The sequence below is a fragment of the Doryrhamphus excisus genome, chromosome 15 (genome assembly GCF_030265055.1).
Source record: "Doryrhamphus excisus isolate RoL2022-K1 chromosome 15, RoL_Dexc_1.0, whole genome shotgun sequence".
Classification (NCBI taxonomy): domain Eukaryota; kingdom Metazoa; phylum Chordata; class Actinopteri; order Syngnathiformes; family Syngnathidae; genus Doryrhamphus; species Doryrhamphus excisus.
The window spans coordinates 12550270-12574466 of record NC_080480.1 but is presented as its reverse complement, the minus strand read 5'-3'; the positions used below and the strand labels follow the sequence as shown (position 1 = coordinate 12574466).

Here is a 24197-nt window from a genome sequence, read left to right as displayed (position 1 = left end):
GTAATGGTAATATTTCATTTAAACAATCGAGTGATCACATAATCAGTTCACAGTTCCACATGTCCAAAAGGAGTAGGAAGAAGCAAAGCTTATTAAATCCTACCCCTCCATCTGGTACTTTTACAATCAGTAACTGTTACATTTGTTCACTTCCTGCTTTCCATAATATAGTTTAAGTTTTTTTTTTATCATGTACCTCGTACCGAAGTACGAGGTAATATGACCATCCAATGACATAATGGGTACCATAGTAAGTGTCAATATAGTGATATGTATAGCACATCATTACTGGTTCAAGACTCTTCATCCTTGTATTTAGCAAACATCAACTGCTTGTATTGTTTCTTGAATTGGCTCATCGTTGTGCATTGTTTGAGGGTCTTACTCAATCCATTCCATAGTTTGATTCCACATACTGAAATGCTATGGTTTTTTAACGTAGTCCTAGCATATAAGTGTTTCTAATTTAGTTCTTCCCTGAGATCATATTTCTCTTCTCTTGTAGAGAAGTATTGGATGGCATTTTTAGCTAATTGGTTATTTTTAGCCTTATGCATTATTTTAGCTGTTTGAAGATAAACTATATCAGCAAGTATTTGTGATTTTAGAAATAAGGAGTTAGTATGTTCTCTGTAGGCGGCATTATGAATTATCCTTACTGACCTTTTTTGCAGTACATTTAGCGAGTGAAGATTGCTTTTATAGTTATTAGCCCATATTTCCACACAATAAGTAAGATATGGTAGAACCAGAGAGCAATAAAGAGTGTGGAGTGATTTCTGATTGAGAACAAATTTTGCTTTGTTCAATATTGAAATATTTCTGGCCACCTTATGTTGTATATTTGTAATATGAGGTTTGCAGCTCATATTTTCATCTATTGTGATCCCAGAAATGTATTTTCCTTCACCCTTTCAATGTCTACACCGAAGTAATATTTATCTGTCGACATGCTATTCATATATTGTAGAGGAATATCATACTGTGTTTATGTATGGGTGTGTGTAGGATTACTACGTGGTGATCCTGTGTCCAGCAGAGATGGATGTCCAGGTTAGAAGAGTCCTGCATGTTCCTCTTTGGGCCCAGAGAGTCATCTACCTGCAAGGGTCCGCCCTCAAAGACCAGGACCTGATGAGGGCCAAGTGAGTCGCTGCAACAGCAAAACAAAAACACCAGAAGACAAATTGAATAGGTGACACCAACGAGTACTGTTCTATGAAGAAACACAATCAAATTGATGAAATGATTCCTTGGATGGAACGTGTTTATGATGTTCCAACTCTAAAAGAACCACTATCCGTTCTTCACAGAGACTCTGAGTCACCAAAGCATGCATGCTTTGTTTGAGCACACAATAACAAAGCCATTGTACAAAGAAAGAGATATATTTTTGGCAATCATTTCTGTCGAAAAGTAAATCCTATGAAATCCGCAGTGTACGAAAACAGAGTTCCCACTGTACTTTCATCACTCTGTCTCTTTTTCCCCTTCTACTATGTCATCTATACTTGGTGCAAACCTGAAATAACACACTGGATTGTCTATTATCTGTGAGTGAAATAACAAAACCCTCCTCCCTGTGTCTTCCCTTGATTCTCTCCGTGTCGCTCCTTCTGCACTCTTCTAACCGCCCGCAGGATGGATGACGCTGAGGCCTGCTTCATCCTCAGTAACCGCTTTGAAGTGGACCGCATTGCTGCTGTATGTTCCAAATGGCTTTTCTCACTCCTTGTTTTGCATGTTAATAAGATACTCTCTTGATGCTCATGAGGCGGGGGTCATCTCTTTGTGTGGGAAAGATGGCAGCCAAAATCCCAAATTGTTGTATGCGCCATTAAAATGTTCCGTGCAAGCCGGTGGTTCATGTGGACTATTAGAGAGGAGCTGTAATCTGATGCGGCTAATGAAAGCGCTCTGGATCCATTTCACTCCATCAATTTCACTCCCTTTCCGTCTCCAATTTGGTCAGGATCATCAGACCATCCTGCGGGCCTGGGCGGTGAAAGACTTTGCTCCCAACTGCCCCCTCTACGTGCAGATCCTCAAGCCGGAAAACAAGTTCCATGTCAAGTTTGCAGGTTTGTATCAAAGAGGAGGTAGCTAACCTTTTGACTGCTTCATTTATTTGAGCTCATGTTCTGTCATAGAAGAAGTATCTGTGAGCTCATGAAGAGGATCATCTGAAAATTGAAAAGCAGGAAAAGTGTGGAGTGTAAACACAGCGAGGCGAAGAAGTGCAAAAAAGGATATTGGACCTCAGAGAAACAGATATAATATAGTGTGTGTGCGAAAGAAATGCTATTTTCCTGTACAGGTTTTTGTCAATTCCATCTGACCTGGCTTCCACTTGGAGGCATATCCGCAAGATATGGAGTGCGAGTGTCGTTCTGGTAGACAACATGTATTTACCAGTTACCTAACATGAAGAATATAGACAACACAAACCATTATCCAATGTAAAATATACAATATCTCTCGTTTTTGTTTTTTTGAATGTCTTTTTGGGGCTATTCCAGCTGTCTCCAGACGAGAGGCGGGGTACACCCTGGACTGATCGCCAGCCAATCACAGGGCACATATATACAAACAACCATTCACACTCACATTCATACCTATGGACAATTTGGAGTCGCCAATTAACCTAGCATGTTTTTGGAATGTGGGAGGAACCGGAGTACCCGGAGAAAACCCACGCATGCACGAGGAGAACATGCAAACTCCACACAGAGACGACCAAGGGTGGGATTGAACTCGGGTTTCCTAGCTGTGAGGTCTGCACGCTAACCACTCGACCACCGTGCAACTTGACATATTGATAAGCTAAATTGCACAAAAGAACCAAACAATGTAGAATATCTTGCGAAAATGAGATAGGGTACATGTTGGAAGCAGCTCCCCAGTGACTGCAGCACTCATGCAGCACCAGACCATTATCCTGCAACCACGATTATCTTGCAACCAGCCATCATAATTCTAATCTTAATCTTTTTTAGTTTTTAGTCAATTCTATATGTAATAGTTTTAGTACAGGCGGCATGGCGGTCGAGTGGTAAGCGCGCAGACCTCACAGCTAGGAGACCAGGGTTCAATTCCACCCTCGGCCATCTCTGTGTGGAGTTTCTCCGGGTTTTTCTCCGGTTTCCTCCCACATTCCAAAAACATGCTAGGTTAATTGGCGACTCCAAATTGTCCATAGGTATGAATGTGAGTGTGAATGGTTGTTTGTCTATATGTGCCCTGTGATTGGCTGGCGACCAGTCCAGGGTGTACCCCGCCTCTTGCCCGAAGACAGCTGGGATAGGCTCCAGCACCCCCCGCGACCCTTGTGAGGAAAAGCGGTCGAAAATGAATGAATGAATGATAGTTTTAGTACAGTTTTAGTCAACAAAACTCAAAACCAGGACAGTGGTACAGCTGGGTTGGGACGATTTTGGTAGGTGGAAAAAAGTTTCTAACCACTACCAACAATTTGTTTTGTTCATTGTAATGGAGTCTCTCAGAGCAGTGTCCTCCTCGCCAGATAAGCAAAGCCTTTCCATTGAAGATAATACTGTGTGCCACTCAATTGAGCAGAAACACCCGATTTCTGTCGGCATGGCTTGGCAAACTCCACGTTTATACCACCGAGTCATGACTCTCTTGGCTTCCGTCGACTCGCCATCGCTCCTTGCCCGCTCAACTTGTCGGACTCATTTGTCCCTCAGTAGTCATAAACGGCGGCGTCTCTCACATAGTTTACCGTGATCACTACCGTTTCCGAACAGTCTCCTCAACAAAAAAGCTGTCTCAATCATGACTATAGTATTGTCCCTCGAGAGGATAAATGATTGTTATAATTGAGAAGTATACTCACTTTTGTAATATGCTGTGCTTCATATGCCACAAATAAGTGTAATTAGATGCTACACGGAGTAAAATTATGAACGGTGCAAAAGCACTACCTTTAATGGCACCACCAGAATGGCAAGACATGGCACCCCCTAAATGGTGCCAGAGGAGAGGTACTCATTTTACATTAACAGGTACAGAGTCTACCATCCCATAAAGCTGATTACTGGAAGTTCAAAGAGAGTGAAATGCCACAGGTACAAACCCCATGAAAAATGACTGTATCTCTTAAAAGTACAAAGAGCTACAGTCATTTTTCTTTTTTTTAATGGGTGAGTGTGTTTGTTTACCAGATTAACAGAGGACATGTCCAAAAAAACTTTTAATTGGGAACATTTTGTCTTTTGTAACTTAATTTCAGTTGATCGGCACACAATGAAACTTTTGCTAATCGCTGTGGAAATGCCAAACACGTACATTTACTCACTACTTAGGCTTGTTTTAGGCTGTGTTTTGGACCAACAACCCCCCCCCCCCCAAAAAAAAACATAATTTGGGCTACTCTAAGGCTCAGGGATGGGAATTACTTATTGATTTGGGGAGGCACGATGGATGAGTTCAAAACAAAATGGCCAATTCCAGCAGTTTCAGTGTTGACTTATTTTATACGTCACGTCAATGACATCTAAGAATGAACTCTGAAAGGATTTAAAGTACAGGAGACCCTGGCGCTGACCAAGAACCGACTGGAGGGATTAAATAGATCACCGAAGACCCTGTTCTCCCTTGGAGCAAAGCCGTTAAGGTGAGGGCGAGTCAAGGCTACCTTACTCAACCTTGTCTGTGACACGGATCTGAGAATGTCACATTGATCTCAAAACCTTAGCTAAGCTAGAAAGAAAAGTTGACTTGCAGAAGCCTGACGGACGTTTGCGTCGACCCACTTTAGCCCAGACTGAAATAACTGAACGGGTACTGTATGGACTGCCATGATGTGTTTCCAGAGGATAAAGAGCTTTTACTTTGGAGATCCCTTGACATTTCCTGCCGAGCAAGCAGACTCTGACATTTGCAGTTCAGAGGGAAATATCGCAGCAAGCCTTTAATGGATTTCAACGCAATTTAATGGCTTCAATGCATCCTAGCGCCGTAGGTTAGACCTGAATTGATGAAGTGAGGCGCATCTCCACAGAATGCGGTGCGCACACACATATGCACAGACGAAGGTCAGCAGTCTGACCATGACTGACGTTTATTTTTTTCTTTCTTTCTTTCTTCCTCTTTGTCCGCAGATCATGTGGTATGCGAGGAAGAGTTTAAGTACGCCATGCTGGCTTTAAACTGCGTGTGCCCTGGTACTTCAACACTCATCACGTTGTTGATTCACTCGTCCAGAGGACAGTGAGTGCACTTGGAGCTAATCTTGACATGCAACCACTCTTACATATCAGATGCCTTTACAAAGATAATTATGCTTAATTTTGATATTTTGCAAATGATTTCTACGTCCTGTTCTTAGGACTGCACCCCAGGAGGCTTTTAAGCAGCGTGGAGGAGCTTTTCAAGGCCTTAACAGGTAAGTTCTCATTTTAGATCCAATCATAAAGGCAGTCATCATTTAGAAATTCCGACAATTCAATACCAGATGGTAAAAGTATTTAACACAAAAGGAATTAACCATCATCTTGTAACTTCAAAACAAATGAAGTAGCAAAAAGAAAAGACTGATAATTGAAGCCACCAATACAAAAAAATGCCTAAATACTTCCGGACCTAAAACTGTATCTTGGGGCTACTGCTCGGTATTCTTACCTAATGTTACACTAGTGAGTGTACAGTGGATCCACATGTTTCCTTGTGGATTATTGGCTGAGACAATGATGCATGATGATGCTGCAACAAAGTAAATGAAACCATTTGTACAAACTGCAAAGTCGCTGTAACACTTGTTTATATAAGGCAGTCTTATTGTCACAGGCCACCCACATTCACACTGCCCCCACAGCCTTGTTTCCTGTTATCATCTCAGTGGCCTCCGCATCTAAAGCCGTATATACCCCTGAGATCGTGGCTGTCCACTTAAGTGTTCATGGGCTCCATTGTTTCGACAGGCTGCTCGTCCTTGTTGGGGTCAGTGTACTGATTGAAGTATTGATCAAGGAGCTCTGACAGAGATGTAAGACGTTAATTCTCCAGGCGTTGAGTGGAAAATCCTCCTGATGTGACCCCGATCGCTTTGCTGGAAGCTTTGTGTTAGATGCTTAAGGAGGTCAATTTCCACCCACATGGCACAGACGTTCTATATGTTCGCCTTTCAGGGAAGGTGGCGCATGCGCTGCGGACCAGTGGCATCGAACCTACCGCCGCTGCTCAGCCAATGAGGTGCACCACATCCGCCTTGAGGAGAGCAAATTCTTCGGGGAATACCAGGGCAAGAGTTTCACCTTTGCGTCCTTTCATGCCCACAAGAAGTAAGCAAGACGTGAAACTGAAAAATGCAGCCTGTTGTGCGCAGTTCATAGTCTAATTCTTGTCTCCGTGGCAACAGGTATGGAGTGTGTTTGATCGGAGTACGCAGGCTGGACACCACCAACATTCTGCTCAACCCCGGTCCCTGTCATATTATGGGGGCCTCTGACATCTGCTTCTACATCAACATCTCCAAAGAGGAGAACTCTGCATTTGTCCGGGGCCAGAGGGAGCCGTCGTGGGGCAGCGCCGGAGGGAACACCAGGGGTGTTCACCAAACCATTTACCACGGACTCACCCGTTTGCCAGTGCACAGTATTATCGCCAGTATGGGTCAGTGAGGCCACGCATGTAGAAGACCACCAATGTTAGACAAGGCAGCCACTGTTCTAAATCATCTACGGGTCTGTTTCAGGGACGGTGGCAATTGACTTGCAGGATTCCAGTGACAGCAGCCCAGACTGTCCAGATCCAGGGAGCGGTGGGCCCGGCAGCGGAAGAGGAAGCCGGAGCAGCTCTAGGACAGAGATGAGCGGTGCTAATACTTTGGCTTTGCCTGCCCTGGGAGACTCCGCCGAGGAAAGGCGGCACAGCATCGCACCTGTCCTGGAGTTAGTGGATGGTGTCAACAACCCGACTTTTGACCTCCTGGGGGACCAGTCTGAGGACGAGGGAGGAGAAGAGAGCAAAGATGATGGCGACAAAGACGAGAGCGCCCACTGGTGGGGCCGACACTGCGAGTGAGTACTTGAAGTTGGAGTAGATAAGTATTGTTGTACAAGGATAACTGTGATCGTGCGTCCAGGTGGGTGAAGGGCTACCCGCTCAACTCTCCATACATCGGCAGCTCTCCTGCCCTTTGCCACCTTTTACAAGAAAAGATGCCTTTTTGCTGCCTGCGCATGGACAAGGTCAGCGCTTTAAATGGTCTGCACATCTTGTACTGCCCCTCTTGACTTCATTCTCCATGGCCGCTCTCCTCCTTCTCCACCAGGCTTGTCACCATATCCCGTTTGAGGACGCCCGCTCCTACGGCTTCAAAAACAAGCTGATCATTGTGTCTGCTGAGAGTGCAGGAAATGGCCTTTACAACTTCATTGTTCCTCTTCGGGCCTACTACCGGCCTAGAAAGGAGTTGAACCCAATTGTGTTGCTGCTGGAGAGCATGTGAGATGGCCCTCGTTATTGTTTAGCTATTTTTGTGCGGAAATACATAAAATACTCCTCGGAAAAGCTGCTGTGGGCATAACTGCCACACCATAAATCTTTAGTTGCACAGGGTTTTAAAATGTGTTCCTATTCTCCAATGTGAGAGAATAACTGAGCTATTCTGGCCCACAGTGAACAGGATTTGTGAAATGTTGGATGCTTTCAGGTCGTGCAATAAAATGCTGAGTCACTCCAAAGTAGTGTTGTGACCACCTAAATTTATCTTAATTGGAGCGGGGCAGTCAGCACGGCGGTCTAGTGGTTAACGCGCAGACCTCACAGCTAGGAGACCAGGGTTCAATTCCACCCTCGAATTCCACCATCGAAAAGCACTATTGTTTACTGTAAGAGTAATGAGTGTTAAAGCACATTGTATTACTAAAAAAAAAAAGCCATCAAACATTTCAATATTGATGAGTGGTTAGCACACAGGCCTCACAGCTAGGAGACCCAAGTTCAATTCCACCCTCGGCCGCCTCTGTGTGGAGTTTGCATGTTCTCCCCGTGCATGCGTGGGTTTTCTCCGGGTACTCCGGTTTCTTCCCACATTCCAAAAACATGCTAAGCTAATTGGCGACTCCAAATTGTCCATAGCGAGTGGTTAGCACGCAGATCTCACAGCGAGGAGACCCAAGTTCAATTCCACTCTCGGCCATTTCTGTGTGGAGTTTGCATGTTCTCCCCGTGCATGCGTGGGTTTTCTCCGGGTACTCCGGTTTCCTCCCACATTCCAAAAACATGCTAGGTTAATTGGCGACTCCAAATTGTCCATAGGTATGAATGTGAGTGTGAATGGTTGTTTGTCTATATGTGCCCTGTGATTGGCTGGCGACCAGTCCAGGGTGTACCCCGCCTCTCGCCCAAAGACAGCTGGGATAGGCTCCAGCACCCCCTGCGACCCTCGTGAGGAAAAAGCGGTAGAAAATGAATGAATGGAGCGGGGCAAGTTGTGATTGCATGTTTTAAAATCTGTACTAGTAGGACAACTCACATAGTGTTGTGTTTTGATTAATTCAGACCCGAGGCAGACTTCCTGGAAGCAATTTGCTGGTTCCCGATGGTTTTCTACACAGTGGGTTCCATGGACAAGTAAGTCGCCTCAAAGGTTTCAGGCTGGAATAGTGTTTTGTACATGGCACCAATAACAGCGCCTAGTGCCTATGGCAGAGAAAGTGACACCTCGGTGACAGATATTGGCACCTATGAGATAGATAATGGTATTTACGTGACTTTGGCATTTATATGACAGATAGTGGCAGCTACACAACATAGTTGCACCTGCGAGAGGAAAAGTGGCATTAACATGACATGACAGATAGTGGCACAGATGTGGATGAAAGTGGTTTAACGTGACACCTATGTACTGGCACTGATGGCGCCTACTGTATGTGGTTGTAAGTGGATGAGATAGTGGCACCTATGCGTCACATTCTGGCACCCTTGTGACACACAGTGAGTGACAGATAGTGTCAAATACTGGCACCCATGTCTACAGTACAATTGCTTTTAATGGTGGCACCTAGTGGCAATAAGTACACCGACACACCATCTTCATCAGTTTACCTACTTTCATGACCGATGTTGTCTGATCTCATGTGCCCTCAAAATAGTTTAGACAGTCTTTTGCGATGTGGAGTGACTTTTGCCGACACCATGGTGGTTGTGGACAAAGAGAGCTCCATGATTGCAGAAGAAGACTACATGGCTGATGCGAAGACCATCGTCAATGTCCAGACCCTCTTTAGGTCTGCCTCAGCTAAAAAGTCTCAAATTCTGTGATTTTTTTTTTTTTTTTTTTTTTTTTACTGACAGCTGTGGTTTGTGTGCATGCAGACTGTTCCCAGCTCTGAGTATTATCACTGAGCTCACACACCCTGCCAACATGCGCTTCATGCAGTTCAAAGTCAAAGACCACTACTCTCAAGCTCTGTCCAAGCTAGAAAAGGTAAACATGACCTCAGTTCGCCAATACGTGCATGTGTAGTTGTTTCTTTACATTTGTGAATTTATAATTCAGGTTTGTTTACATTTTTTTTTACTCCATTTAAACCAGCATAAAGCAGAGTGACTTGTGAGTGTGTGTTGTGTTACCTGCAGAAGGAAAGGGAGAGAGGATCCAACTTGGTGTTTATGTTCCGCCTGCCCTTTGCTGCAGGCAAAGTGTTCAGTGTCAGCATGCTGGATACACTCCTCTACCAGGTAGGACATAAACACACTTTTCACCACATACTAGAAAATCCTGCACCTCATAATGGCAATAAGAGAATTCTCATCTGCTTACTTTGGACAGTCCTTCGTCAAGGATTACATGATCTCCATCACCAGGCTGCTGCTGGGTCTCGACTCCATGCCAGGTTCAGGGTTCCTCTGTGCTGTAAGAGCAACCACAACTCGACCTCAGTCTTGTGTATCAGAAGATGAGTCTCTAATCAGTACAATGTTCTTATAGATGAAAATCACAGAGGATGACTTGTGGATACGGACGTACGGCAGGCTCTACCAGAAGCTATGCTCATCCACGGGGGATATTCCAATTGGTATCTACAGAACAGAAGCCCACAAGCTCCCAGTTTCAGAGGTCAGTTGTGAACAATGTGACTTGGTTGCCGGACTTATGAGAAACAAACTGCAGCACTTTCAGCTTGGTACGGTTGCAATTTTACGTATGTTTGCATTGTCAAAAGTTGAGGAGCACCAAACTATAGTGGAACCTCTCAAACAAGCGTCATATCAACGACATGTACATGAATACTGACCTTTTTCCATAATGTGACAATACAACCATTACAGGCTAGCATAACATTGCTCAATGCTTAGACTAACAATAGTACAATGAAACACTGACTGTTAAAACGTTACTGTATACTGTATAAGGGATTTAACTTGAGTTGATGAGGATATCCTGAAGTACATCGCTCCCTGATATGTAGTATTCTGGTCACTCGGAGTCGGTAATAGATAGATAGATAGATAGATAGACTCCCTTTATTGTCATTGCACAAAAACACAGTAGTGAAATTGCCAACGAAATGTCGTTGCCTGGCTCCCATATAATAACAGACACAAAAGAAGATAAGTAATGTTACATTGATGAAACTTGATGTTATTTTACACTGCATGGAGGCAGCCATGGCATGTCCGACATAACAGTAAAAAGAAGTGCTCCTATTTTGTGTGGAAGTGGTAAGTTTAACTCGTTAGTTCGATGGCTTGTGCTCAAAGCAGTCATCAAATCAGGTATGTTCAGCACTGCAAACCCCACCCAAAGGTTCCTTGGGTACTTCAAAAGTATGAATCCGCTGAAAGAAGGATGACTTTCAGAGACCAAAAATGTAATTCCAATTCCTGCGGCGCAAAAGCGGCTTGAGGTCAAACAAAATCCTTTCCAAGTGAATATAAATTAGTATGTTGTTACGCGTCAGTCCCAGGTATCCATCACAGTGGAAGACTACGAGGACACCAGAGAACCGAGGGAGCCCCTGCTGTCTCGAACCGGCGCTCACCGCAACTCTACCTCCTCGGAGCCCATCTCGACCTCGTCCCACTCTTCGGACCACCCGCTGCTCCGGAGGAAGAGCATGCAGTGGGCACGGCGGCTGAGCAGGAAAGGCGGACGAAGCTCCGGCGGAGCCAAGGGCGGCACAGGCAGCGCAGCCGAGAGGATTAGCCAGCAGAGACTGACCCTGTTCCGGCGCTCGGAGAGGCAGGAACTTAATGCCCTTGTGAGAACCAGGATGAAGCATTTGGGCCTCTCCCCCACTGGCTTCAGTAAGTCTGGACCTCTTCTGGAGTAGTCAGTGTATGTACAGTACATGTGCTCCACTCCATTGGTCTTAGCCTCTATTCTGTGAAAGAGTGAGATTTCCCACTACCTGTCCACTTCATTTCATGCTCCACTTGGCTCTTTCTTCCTGTTACAGATGGAATGACGGACCAAGGCAACAGACTGTCTTACATCCTTATCAACCCTTCTCCAGACACCAGACTGGAGCTGCACGATGTTGTGTAAGTACACAATGACACACTATACAGTGGAGGCTGTGTATATTAGGTTCAAGGCAAGGGCTGTAGCCCACCAGATAGCGCTGTTTTTCTTCGTATCAAAGTACTGTCTTTAGGTGTTCAGCTTGAGAAAAGTATATAAAAACCATATTACTGAAACCTGGCTGCATTTATTTTTAGGTTTTTGTTTCCTGTCGGTCTGTATCGACCAGTTATGACAGAGTCCCGTGAATTCTTTTTAGCAACAAAAGGCCTAGTAAACGAGGGACGACAATTGGCAAATCAATCACATCTTTTGTATCAAAAACGCTTAAGAGTGGACAACAATTGATCACTCCCTAGATATGCAGCAAATACTGTATGTCCCCTAGTGGCTGGAAGGAAATGCTGTGATCTTCCAGATGGGGTGCTGGAGCCTATCCCAGCTGTCTTTGGGTGAGAGGCGGGGTACACCCTGGACTGGTCGCCAGCCAATCACAGAGCACATATAGACAAACAACCATTCACACTCACATTCATACCTATGGACAATTTGGAGTCGCCAATTAACCTAGCATGTTTTTGGAATTTGGGAGGAAGACGCCTCTTGCCCGAAGACAGCTGAGATAGGCTCCAGCACCCCCCGCGACCCTCGTGAGGATAAGCGGTGGAAAATGAATGAATGAATGAAAAGTACAGGAAGGTCTTTTATGTGCTGTTTTAAATCAAGTAAAGGTTTGAATTTAGCAAGGCAACAACGGCCTCTTGTGGCTCTATCGCTAATTACACTACAGTAGAAGCGCATTGCATCCTAATAAGAGTAATATTTTGTCGTCAAAACTGAGCATTATTATCTTTGTGGAGACATTTTGGTTTGCAGTGTTTGTATTGGACCTCATTTGATTGTGCATAATGTTGTTGCTGTCACGCACCACTGAGGTGTAAAGAACAGGAAATGAACAAGATGCAATCTTCTGTCCCATTTGCAGGTACCTCATCAGACCAGACCCCCTCTCTTTGGTACCCAATCAAGGCAGCAACAGGAAGTGCAGCGCCGGACTGACAGAGAGCCACAGGTTTGATACCCAGGACAGCACCCATCTGTGAGACACAAAAAGACAAATATGATGTATAAAAAAACAAACAAAAACCAACAAGAACTCTTGCGCGAGACAGAAAATGGAGACGGAAGAGCGAGGCAGCCAGATGGCCATCAAATCTTCCCGCAGTCAGCCATGGCAGATGTGCATGGAGCTTGTTGAGAACGGCGACTGGAACGTTTTTATTTATGCACCTTCCTATTTTCCAAGCAGAGAGTTCGGGACACAGAAGTGCATTTAATGACAAACATTACGTATTTATATCCATGTATGTGCATGTTCTGTACTGCGTCATGCACACTATATGGACTAAAGTATCGGGACACACAAAAAATACACTCCAACATGGTTTCCACCGCGCTGGCCTTTGCAGCTATAACAGCTTACGCTCTCCTAGGAGTCTTTCCATAAGACTTTTTAGTGTTTTCCTGTTCAGCTTTGAATCCCAAAGGTGTTTCATATGGTTCAGATCAGGGCACTCGCGTTCTTCCACACAGAAAAGGGCCTTCCATGAACTGTTCCTACAAAGGTGGAGGCATGGAATGGTGCAAGGTCAATGAACATTCATGGGAAACAAAGGTGTCCAGTCAATTTAGAAGGTGTGTCTAAGTACTTTAGTCCATCCAATGTATGTGCAGTGTTTACGTATGCGTGCGAGAGAATGAAAGCCAGTCACTGCCAATTTAACCCGGACAGCCAAAGGAATCTGCTGCCAGAGAAAAAGCTAAGGGGTGTACTTTTGTGTTGTGTTTGTTTTTGTCACATTGACTGTCGTTTGATTGTATTTTTGTGCTTCATCTTGAAGCAAACGTGAGACACCAAACCCGCCGTTTGAAGGAGGAGGAGTTCTTTCTTTCCCCATGCTAAAGTCATGAAAGCGGACACAGATGCAGTTTGTTTCTCGAGGCTTTTTACTGTGCTTTGGAAACTCTCAATGTGCCATTTCACACAGAATTAATGGGTTGCGGCTCTGTGGTTGCTGTAGCTTCGGTGCCATTATAAAGAGAAGAATATGTGTATATATTAAAGTCAGTCAACTTGTCATTTTTTTCCATTTTGGGTCCACTTTATCTTAAAAGGTGTTTAGTTTCCCCTTGAAGAGCTTTAATTGTAGCTGAGGCCAAATATATAAAGCAGGGGTTTCCAAAGTGTGGCCTGGGGGCCATTTTCAGCTCACAGACATTTTTTTTGGACCTTGGCACAGTAAAATTCAATGAATTATTAACATATGTTATTAGATCGGCGGTCGAGTGGTTAGCGCGCAGACCTCACAGCGAGGAGATCAGGGTTCAATCCCACCCTCGGCCATCTCTATGTGGAGTTAGCATGTTCTCCCCCGTGTGTGCGTGAGATTTCTGCGGTTCCCTCCCACATTCCAAAAACATGCTAGGTTAATTGGTGACTCCAAATTGTCCATAGGTATGAATGTGAGTGTGAATGGTTGTTTGACGATATGTGCCCTGTGATTGGCTGGCGACCAGTCCCCGCCTCTCGCACGAAGACAGCTGGGATAGACTTCAGCACCGCCCGCGACCCTCGTGAGGAAAAGTGGTAGAAAATGAATGAATGAATGTTATTAGATCTGTGATTGGCTGGCGACCATTCCAGGGTGTACCCCGCATCTCGCCCGAAAACACGGTAGAAAATGAATGAATGAATATTATTAGATATTACACTAATTGTTTTTCACAAGTAACAAAAAGCTAAAATGTCAATGTTTTGGTTGACTAGCTGAGAAAATGTTGACCTACATTGATTGGTTTTAGCGTCTTTAATATAAATACAAAATGGATTCAATGACCTCGCATCCTTTAATTTTTCTGTATGCAGAAAACAATTCAACCTCCATACCATTCCAAACCTCCATTCCATTTTCTATACTGTTTGTCCTCATTAGGTTCTCAGGTGAGGTGGAGCCTATCCCAGGTGGCTTTGATAGAAAGGTGAGGTAATGTAAACACAATCACACATTTTTTACGACGGAGATGGGCTGGTTATCTGAAGTAAAACATTCGACTGCCTTTTCCGCTTTGCCTTTTTGCTCTCTTTTGGATATTTGTCTTTCCTACGAAAGTCCAGAGTTTGTTGTTATGGCGTAGCAGTCTTATCGATGGACTTGCCAAACACTCAAATGACATAAAATTTGTGGTATTGAATGCAGCTCTGCTACCACCACCCCATAAAATTGATATTTTGCTCATTTTGTCACAATGCAGAAGTACTTCCACGCGGGAGACATGGCTTTGTTTACTTTCTAGCCTACTGCAAATACAATCCTCCAATCCCTGGATCAATACAAAAAACTGACAATCTCCAAACATCAGTAAAACATTTAAGTTAATACGCTTCTCTGGGGATGCTTTTGTGCTTCTGCCTGAATGTGAAAAGATATTATAGTGCAGTTTGAATTTGAGGTAGTCCAAAATAACACGGCGTACCAATACAAAACAGGTTTAATGATTATTCCGGAATGATATGTTTTTGTTTTATCCAGAAATTTAAGAAAACATTTGAACAAAAAGTATGTGTAAAGGTTTCAGTGCATGGTATATCTGATGAGTTGAATCAGATCAACTGGACTTGGACCTGCTTGTGTTGGTGATTGTGAAGCACCCTGTAGAAAATCAAGCAAGTCCAGTTGCTCTGGTTCAACTCTTCAGATAAACCAAACATGCAATTCAATATACATTTTTTTTCTGAATAACTTAACAGGTAATTTTAATAATAATGATACACACATTTCTCCTGTAGACTACACATCCGTCTGGGTCAACAGATTAAAACGCCTCCCAGTCCCGTCATACTGTACCTGGGAGTCTTTAATGTGGGCAGAATTCCCGCAAGGAAAACAACCTCAGCGGCTCATGAAAGGGTGTCTCTTCGTGTGTTCTTCTCCAGCAGATATCTGCAGCTGTGTGTCAGACAGACCATAAACATAAACACCTCACCTCATGGTGCACAAATACACAAACAGAGCGTAGAATTACAGTCCTACAAGTTGATTGTTATGTTTGTTATTTGTTTAACAAACTAGGAGCGTCTATGCGTTTATTGTATGAATTAATTTTAAAAGTATTCTGCGGTACACACCAATATTCATTCATTCATTTTCTACCGCTAATCCTCACAAGGGTTGCGGGGGGTGCTGGAGCCTATCCATGCTGTCTTCAGGCAAGAGGCGGGGTACACCCTGAACTGGTCGCCAGCCAATCACAGGGCACATATAGACAAACAACCATTCACACTCACATTCATACCTATGGACAATTTGGAGTAGCCAATTAACCTAGCATGATTTTGGAATGTGGGAGGAAACCGGAGTACCCAGAGAAAACCCACGCATGCACAGTGAGAAGATGCAAACTCCACACAGAGATTGGGTGGCCTTGGGTGGAATTGAACTCGGGTCTCCTATTTGTGAAACCTGTGTGCTAACCACTCGCAGATCGTGCAGCCCCTATAAGGTTTTATTTCCTTTTGTTTACAAATGTGAGTAATAAGAGTTTAAAATTCAATATAGGGGTGTTATTTATGTCTAGAAGGCTCTAATAATGCTTAAATATTAATTCATTTTCTACCACTTATCCACAAAAAGAGGGTTGCCGGGGCGCTGGAACCTATCCCAGCTGTCTTCGGGCGAGAGGCGGGGTACACCCTGGACTGGTCGCCAGCCAATCACAGGGCACATATAGACAAACAACCATTCACACTCACATTCATACCTATAGACAATTTGGAGTCACCAATTAACCTAGCATGTTTTTGGAATGTGGGAGGAAACCGGAGTACCCGGAGAAAACCCAAGCATGCACGGGGAGAACAGAACTCTAAGATGGCCAAGGGTGGGATTGAACTCCGGTCTCCCAGCTGTGAGGTCTGCACGCTAACCACTCGACTGCCGTGCAGCCCCCCACACCAATATTTACCAACAAAATTAATATCTCCAAAAGTGTAGTCGTACTCTGATGATGAATGATTGTTGGTGAGATTGACTGAAAATGTGAGTGAAAAGCGACAACCGAGTCAAACCGCCTCATTAGGTAAACAGCAGCACTGGGAATATATAAACACACCCCTGAGGTGTGCGACACCAGTTGAAAGTCAGCAAGAGGTGCGAAATGTCATCCAAGCCGACTAATGTGCTCATCACCGGGGCCAACAGAGGCTTAGGCCTGGAGATGGTCCGACAAATGGCAGAGGACAAGGGTCAAGTGAAGAAATTGTTTGCTTGCTGCAGAGAACCAAGTGGACCCAAATCTGAGGTGAGAATATCAACTTGATGCAATGAAGACTGCATCATTTTGTATTCGGTTTACAGGGCTTGCAAACATTGGCTAAGAAGCATTCGGATATCATCATCATCATCCCCATGGGTATGAGCTCTTTTACCTGACTTAAGTTTGACACTTTTACTGTCATGTTTGTATTGTATTGTACTTAGTCTGCAGCAAATAGATTTGATGGCATCTTAGCCATGGTAACAAGAACCAAAGGGTGGTACCCATCTAACGTAAGGTTGGGGACATCAAGCATAGAGATTTAAAGCAGATGCATGTTGAACATTGATGTGAACGCCTTCTCGTGACTGCCTCTGTTTTCTATGACAGATGTCAGTGACCTGGACAGCATAAAAGAGGCGGCCAAACTGATCGGTCCCCATCTGGGTGCGGAGGGCCTCAACCTGCTCATCAACAATGCCGGGATCAGCGGCAATATTAATAGCAGAGTGCAGGAAATTACTCCCAAGGACGTGCAGGACGTCTTCAATGTCAATTTCATGGGGCCTCTGAATGTTATTCAAGTAAATGGCAAATGACTTTTCAAAATAATAGCACACCGTCTGTCCAGTTATTAGCCTCTCTTCCTCGCTGCTCTCATGTTCTAGGAGTTCCTGCCACATCTTCGGGCGGCGGCGACGGTCAGCGGGACTACAGGGATGTCTTGCAGCAAAGCAGCTGTCATTAACATCTCGTCATACATCGGCTCAATAACAAGCGCAATGAGATACCACTCATTCTTGCCTTGTGTACCATACCGCATCAGCAAGGTACACAACTTTTGCATCTGCAAAATTAACACAAATATATACACTCGTCATATACTAACTTTAGTGATGTTTTTGGTTTTGTCTGATTTCCTGTTTCTGCTCTGTTGATACGATTATCGCTTTACGTTTGTTGTCACACATGATGCTTTTTTCAGGCTGCTCTGAATATGCTAACAGTGTGCGCTGCAGAGGAGATGAAAAAGGATGAAATCTTGTTTGCAGTGCTGCACCCTGGATGGGTGCGCACAGAAATGGGCGGGCCACAGGTGAGTCCGTTCGGCCAATGCCTCTTGACTGAATCAAGTAATATTCCTGCCTGTGTACAATAGCAATTGTGTTCTAACCTTGCAGGGGCATATTGATGTTGAGGAGAGCGTGAATGGGATGCTGGAAGTGATGGCCTCTATGAGCGAAGAGCATAGTGGAGCCTTTCTAGATTATAAACACGGAACCATTCCTTGGTAGCTTAACATAAACATCTACTCAAATGATTTAAATATATAAATTGACTTGTAACTTTCTCGTGTTATATGTTGCTTGTTTCTTTAAATGGGCTGAACAGTAATCTGGATGTAGGAAGTGATTGGAGGGTGAAGGCTGAGGCCACATCGCATGATGATCACTTTTTCCTCCACTTCAATACAAAGAATAACGTCTCCAGTACGTGTGCTTATAGGTGTGTCGATGTCGTCACTTAACGTATATAATCTACAACCAGTTCACCCCCGACAAAGCAAATGACAGCCAGGAGGCTAGCTGCTCTGTGTGCTGCCTACAAGGCATAACATCAGTCAACATTTAATACAAACATCTACTAGTTCTAAGTACATCTACAATCCTACTAGTTAATTGTTATGTTTGTTAGTTGTTTAACAAACTAGGAGCGTCTATGCGTTTATTGTAGCTTCAAAGTATTCTGCGTAATGTGGTACACACCAATATTTACCAACAAAATTAATATCTCCAAAATTGTAGTCGTACTCTGATGATGAATGATTGTTGGTGAGATTGACTTCAAATGTGAGTGAAAAGTGACAACCACTTTTGTTCCTTTTTTTAAACCAGATTTTCTGAATTACTTGCACTTTTAGGGCTGTTTTATTTTTGTTTCCAAGCTCATGTGCCAAAAGACTTGAATCACTGCCAGCGTGGTATTTAATTTTCCAATTATCCTTTATCAATGAACTTTGTACACAGAGTCAAACGGCCTCATTAGGTAAACAGCAGCACCGCGAATATATAAACACACACCTAAGGAGTGCGACACCAGTTGAAAGTCAGCAAGAGGTGCGAAATGTCGTCCAAGCCGACTAATGTGCTCATCACCGGGGCCAACAGAGGCTTAGGCCTGGAGATGGTCCGACAAATGGCAGAGGACAAGGGTCAAGTGAAGAAATTGTTTGCTTGCTGCAGAGAACCAAGTGGACCAAAATCTGAGGTGAGAATATCAACTTGATGCAATGAAGACTGCATCATTTTGTATTCGCTTTACAGGGCTTGCAAACATTGGCTAAGAAGCATTCGGATATCATCATCATCATCCCCATGGGTATGAGCTCTTTTACCTGACTTAAGTTTGACACTTTTACTGTCATGTTTGTATTGTATTGTACTTAGTCTGCAGCAAATAGATTTAATGGCATCTTGGCCATGGTAACAAGAACCAAAGGGTGGTACCCATCTAACGTAAGGTTGGGGACATCAAGCATAGAGATTTAAAGCAGATGCATGTTGAACATTGATGTGAACGCCTTCTCGTGACTGCCTCTGTTTTCTATGACAGATGTCAGTGACCTGGACAGCATAAAAGAGGCGGCCAAACTGATCGGTCCCCAACTGGGTGCGGAGGGCCTCAACCTGCTCATCAACAATGCCGGAATCGTCGGCGATATTCATAGCAGACTGCAGGAAATTGCTCCCAAGGACGTGCAAGATGTCTTCAATGTCAATTTCATGGGGCCTCTGAATGTTATTCAAGTAAATGGCGAACACGCTAGTGTGTCTGCATGACTTTTCAAAATAATAGCACACCGTCTGTCCAGTTATTAGCCTCTCTTCCTCGCTGCTGTCATGTTCTAGGAGTTCCTGCCACATCTTCGGGCGGCGGCGACGGTCAGCGGGACTACAGGGATGTCTTGCAGCAAAGCGGCTGTCATTAACATCTCGTCATGCATGGGCTCAATAACAAGCGCAATGAGATACGACTCATCCGTGCCTTGTGTACCATACCGCATCAGCAAGGTACACAACTTTTGCATGATGCTCCCCAGCAACTGCAAAATGAACACAAATATATACACTCATCATATACTTTTGGTCTTGTACGATTTCCTGTTCCTGCACGTTGGTAAGATTATCGCTTTACGTTTGTTGTCACACATGATGCTTTTTTTCAGGTTGCTTTGAATATGCTAACAGTGTGCGCTGCAGAGGAGATGAAAAAGGATGAAATCTTGTTTGCAGTGCTGCGCCCTGGATGGGTGCGCACAGAAATGGGCGGGCCACAGGTAAGGCCGTTCGGGCAATGCCTCGTGACTGAATCAAGTAATATTAATGGCTGTGTACAATAGCAATTGTGTTCTAACCTTGCAGGGGCATATTGATGTTGAGGAGAGCGTGAATGGGATGCTGGAAGTGATGGCCTCTATGAGCGAAGAGCATAGTGGAGCCTTTCTAGATTATAAACACAGAACCATTCCTTGGTAGCTTAACATAAACATCAACACAAATGATTTAAATATATAAATTGACTTGTAACTTTCTGTCCTACATTGTTGCTTGTTTCTTTAAATGGGCTGAACAGTAATCTGGATGTAGGAAGTGATTGGACAGTGAAGTCTGAGGCCACATCGCATGATTTTCTCAATGTCTATCCCTTTTTCCTCCACTTCAAAACAAAGAATAACGTCTCCAGTACGTGTGCTTATAGGTGTGTCGATGTCGTCACTTAATGTATATAATCTACAACCAGTTCACTTCCGACAAAGCAAATGACAGCCAGGAGGCTAGCTGCTCTGTGTGCTGCCTACAAGGCATAACATCAGTCAACATTTAATACAAACATCTCATTAGAATACATTATAATCTCATTGCATGCAGGGAATTCACAGCTAGTCTGATTTAGCTGTGGAGTTACACAAAAGCAACAAATATCACAATGCAGGCGCACAGTTAAGTCATTTACATTTTTGCCGCCATTTTGACTTTGTGCGTATTGTGATGTAACAATCTGGCTCTCATGCCCATTTAATTTTAATTTGTGATTTCAAGTCAACGCATCCGCCCGATGTCTTTTCTCATGTTGTGTTTGAACCGAAAGCTAAGCTCCAACATACCCCAATGACCTTAGTGATAAGAGCCATCGTAAATGGATGGATGTTTGTTGTTCCTAAGGTCGGGGGTTCAGTGCAGCTATATCTGCTACTCCAAGCGGAGATTCTAAGGTCTTTTTCAGGGCAAATACCCTTCTTTCACTCCAGGGGAGTGAGACCTCTGTGTCAAATTTTTGTATATTGATATGAACAATATGCTTGTTTTTGATATCGTGCTTAACAGAAATATCAATATTTACAAAAAAATAACGGCTGCACGGCGGTCGAGTGGTTAGCGTGCAGACCACACAGCTAGGAGACCAAGGTTCAATTCCACCGTCGGCCATCTCTGTGTGGAGTTTGCGTGGGTTATCTCCGGGTACTCCGGTTTCCTCCCACATTCCAAAAACATGCTAGGTTAGTTGGTGACTCCAAATTGTCCATAGGTATGAATGTGAGTGTGAATGGTTGTTTGTCGATATGTGCCCTGTGATTGGCTGCATGGCGACCAGTCCAGGGTGTACCCCGCCTCTCACCCGAAGACAGCTGGGATAGGCTCCTGCATCCCTGCGACCCTCGTGAGGATAAGTGGTAGAAAATGAATGAGTGATTGAATAAACAAAAAAAATAACGATAAATCACTCAGCCCTAGTTAAAACTTAAAAAAATAATTGTTTAATGTCTCCCTTAACTATAAACACACTCTAAAGTGTGCTACACCAGTGCAAAAAATAGTCCAAGCAGACTAATGCTAATGTGCTCATCATCGGGGCCAACAAATGCCATAGGATAAGGGTCGAGTGAAGAAATTGTTTCTCTGCAGCAGAGACCAAAATTAACACAAATCTGAGGTGTGAATAACAACTTAATGAAATTACAGTAAATCTGCATCATAATTCTGTTTTTCTATTCCATTAGCAGACCTTGGAAAAACTGGATAAGAAGCATCCGGACTTCATTATCTTCATCCCTATGGGAATGAGCTCCTTTACCGTACTTAAGTTTGACTTGCCTTTCATCTGCATGTTTGTATTGTATTGTACTCATTCTGCAGCAAAGGATTATTATAATAGGCCCATGGGCATCTCAGCAATGTTTAAAAGGCCTGGAAGGTGGTACCCATATATTGTATGCACCTAAGCTAGATCAACAGGACCACAGGGATGTCCTGCAGGAAGGCAGCTGTCAACATCTCGTCAGATATTAGCGCAAGGAGATACAGTACAACACATTGGTGCCTTACCGTGTCAGCAAGGTAAGCGGTGATGACTTTTGCATGATGTGTCCCAGCAACTGCAAAAATGAACACAAATAAACACACTTGTCACATACTACTTATTGTGACACACAATGTTAAATGATGTAACATTTGCTTTTTTCAGATTGCTTTGAATATGCTAACAATGTGCGCTGCAGAGGAAATGAAAAAGGATGAAATCTTGCTTTCAATGCTGCACCCTGGATGGGTGCGCAAAGAATTGGGCAGGCCAGGGGTTAGTCAGTTCATCGTGACTGAATCAAATAGTAGTGTCGGAACTTATTTGACATCTAATGTCAAACCATTTTTTGTATTGTTGTGAGGAATGTTATTTGAATAGAAACTGAAAGAGTCCAGAAAATGTATTTTATTTGGTGAACCGGATGTACCTTATTTTGAAGGGCACTAAACAGGATGTTCTGTTAGCCATTTTTGTCAGTTAAACAGAGAGAAGTAATATAATTGACTTACGTTGTTGGTACATGAATGTGAGTGTGAATGGTTGTTTGTCTATATGTGCCCTGTGATTGGCTGGCGACCAGTCCAGGGTGTACCCCGCCTCTCACCCGTAGACAACTGGGGTAGGCTCTAGCACCCCATGTGACCCCCATGAGGATAAGTGGTAGAAAATTAATGATTTAATGAATTATGAGAACCTTGCTAAGATAGAAAAATCAAATTTAACTTTCTTGTGTCTTAATAAAAGCCTGTGTGTGTTATTTACAAAGCTGATTCATAACCTAAAAGACTATAGATTATAAATATCCATTCAGATTGATGCATCCGCCTTATTTTTTGCAAAGTATCGGTATCGATATCGACGACACAGGCCCTGTATTTACTTGGTATTGGATCAATACCAAATCTAGCAGTATAGCACACCACTTCTGGATGACGAAGGTTGTAACAACATGACACAAAAACACTTGAGGGTCATAAAATTAAAATTAACTTACCTGTTACCGACTGTTCCTCATTTGAGACAGTATTTTTTAAAATGTTTTCCTATAGAATGTAAGTTTTCTATTGAAAAAAAGGGGAAACATGTTGCTAAACTAGCTAGGCAAGCACCAGTTTTAAACGTTTCAGACCGTTTGCTTTCATAATGTCTTCAAACTTTCTTATTGCTTAAACACCTTTCAAGCTCAGACACTTCTACTCGACTTTACTGGCAAAAAGTTTTTACAAAAAACTACGTTTTTGAAAAAGCTACATTCTACTATTTGTCGAGATACAACAGGTGAAATTGACTCTTCTTCGGGTGAGGGCGCCTCCACAGTCCTGATGTGTTACAGCAGTACCACCTAGTGTTGGACATGGGAAGTGCAGCAATGGAGTGTACTGTTCCTTTTACTTGCAAGACTGGGTACTGCTTCGATCTTGCTCTCATTCAGGCTGTTTGTCATTTCAGTTTTAAAAAAATGTACCCATTTTGGAGCGCAGCAGAGGGAACACATACAACTGTAAAGGGTAGTTTTACATTTTAAGCAAATATTTATCTAAAAGTACAAAGTACAGTCAATTTCATATATACATTTAGCTCACTGCCTTTTATGATATGTCCTTAAAAACTGCTCCAGTCTTTCACTCGTTTTTTTTGCACAATTGAATAGCACTGTTAAGTTTAATAGTCTTATCTAATGAATGTATTACCTAATGCTGGCTTGTCAAACCAATGATAAAGTGACTAAGCCTTTAAGGTAAGCATCCCATAGTCCACAGCGATACAATGGTGATGTCAGCCTGACTTCCTTATCAACTATTTCTGTAGGTCTAATCATATCATGACGTCAATCACCCGAAGTGTAAAGTTCTAAAGTACAAGAAAGTCAGGTCAAATGGGATTAAAGAAATTAGAATATTCCACCATTCCATTTGAGATGTTAACTGCTAAATTATAGTTGTACAATTATGTTCCTTGCAACACATTCTCAAGTCACACCAGGAAGCAAAGATCTAAGTACTGTATGTGTCACATGAAAAGTTAATCC

At 43.4% G+C, this 24197-nt stretch overlaps 3 protein-coding genes and 1 long non-coding RNA gene across 7 annotated transcripts in view; 3 read left to right on the top strand and 1 right to left on the bottom strand.

Moving 5' to 3' along the window:
• The window catches only part of LOC131103826 (potassium channel subfamily T member 2), a 53446-nt gene extending 39574 nt beyond the window's left edge, over positions 1-13872 (top strand). The window contains exons 12-30 of the mRNA XM_058050418.1: positions 1009-1145; positions 1641-1704; positions 1973-2081; positions 5124-5232; positions 5351-5407; positions 6150-6302; positions 6380-6633; positions 6716-7040; positions 7106-7211; positions 7295-7467; positions 8527-8598; positions 9120-9254; positions 9343-9454; positions 9607-9708; positions 9800-9883; positions 9959-10087; positions 10932-11277; positions 11430-11514; positions 12480-13872. Coding sequence (XP_057906401.1) covers positions 1009-1145; positions 1641-1704; positions 1973-2081; positions 5124-5232; positions 5351-5407; positions 6150-6302; positions 6380-6633; positions 6716-7040; positions 7106-7211; positions 7295-7467; positions 8527-8598; positions 9120-9254; positions 9343-9454; positions 9607-9708; positions 9800-9883; positions 9959-10087; positions 10932-11277; positions 11430-11514; positions 12480-12597 — 2670 coding nt within the window. The 3' untranslated portion in view covers positions 12598-13872. The remainder of the gene's footprint in view (positions 1-1008; positions 1146-1640; positions 1705-1972; positions 2082-5123; positions 5233-5350; positions 5408-6149; positions 6303-6379; positions 6634-6715; positions 7041-7105; positions 7212-7294; positions 7468-8526; positions 8599-9119; positions 9255-9342; positions 9455-9606; positions 9709-9799; positions 9884-9958; positions 10088-10931; positions 11278-11429; positions 11515-12479) is intronic.
• The window catches only part of LOC131103832 (uncharacterized), a 44551-nt gene extending 21079 nt beyond the window's left edge, over positions 1-23472 (bottom strand). Inside the window, exons 1-8 of one of the 4 annotated variants that reach the window (XR_009119688.1) lie at positions 23163-23472; positions 22192-22241; positions 15400-15501; positions 12484-12591; positions 9791-9881; positions 9601-9701; positions 2109-2183; positions 1018-1153 (exon numbers count right to left, since the gene is read on the bottom strand). This is a non-coding gene — a long non-coding RNA (uncharacterized LOC131103832). Of the gene's footprint in view, positions 1-1014; positions 1154-2108; positions 2184-9600; positions 9702-9790; positions 9882-12483; positions 12592-15399; positions 15502-22191; positions 22242-23162 lie in introns of all 4 variants that reach the window. The other 3 variants (XR_009119689.1, XR_009119687.1, XR_009119690.1) reach the window with 3 other exon arrangements.
• Positions 16526-18330, top strand: LOC131103830 (C-signal-like). The gene is made up of 6 exons (XM_058050427.1): positions 16526-16852; positions 16909-16963; positions 17198-17391; positions 17476-17637; positions 17793-17903; positions 17989-18330. The coding sequence occupies exons 1-6, from the start codon at positions 16709-16711 to the stop codon at positions 18100-18102; spliced, it is 780 nt and encodes a 259-aa protein (XP_057906410.1). The 5' UTR covers positions 16526-16708; the 3' UTR covers positions 18103-18330.
• LOC131103829 (C-signal-like) lies at positions 18675-20715 on the top strand. The gene is made up of 6 exons (XM_058050426.1): positions 18675-19075; positions 19132-19186; positions 19421-19614; positions 19717-19878; positions 20034-20144; positions 20230-20715. Exons 1-6 carry the CDS (start codon positions 18932-18934, stop codon positions 20341-20343), a joined length of 780 nt encoding a protein of 259 aa, XP_057906409.1. The 5' UTR covers positions 18675-18931; the 3' UTR covers positions 20344-20715.
• Positions 23473-24197: the final 725 nt, after the last annotated feature.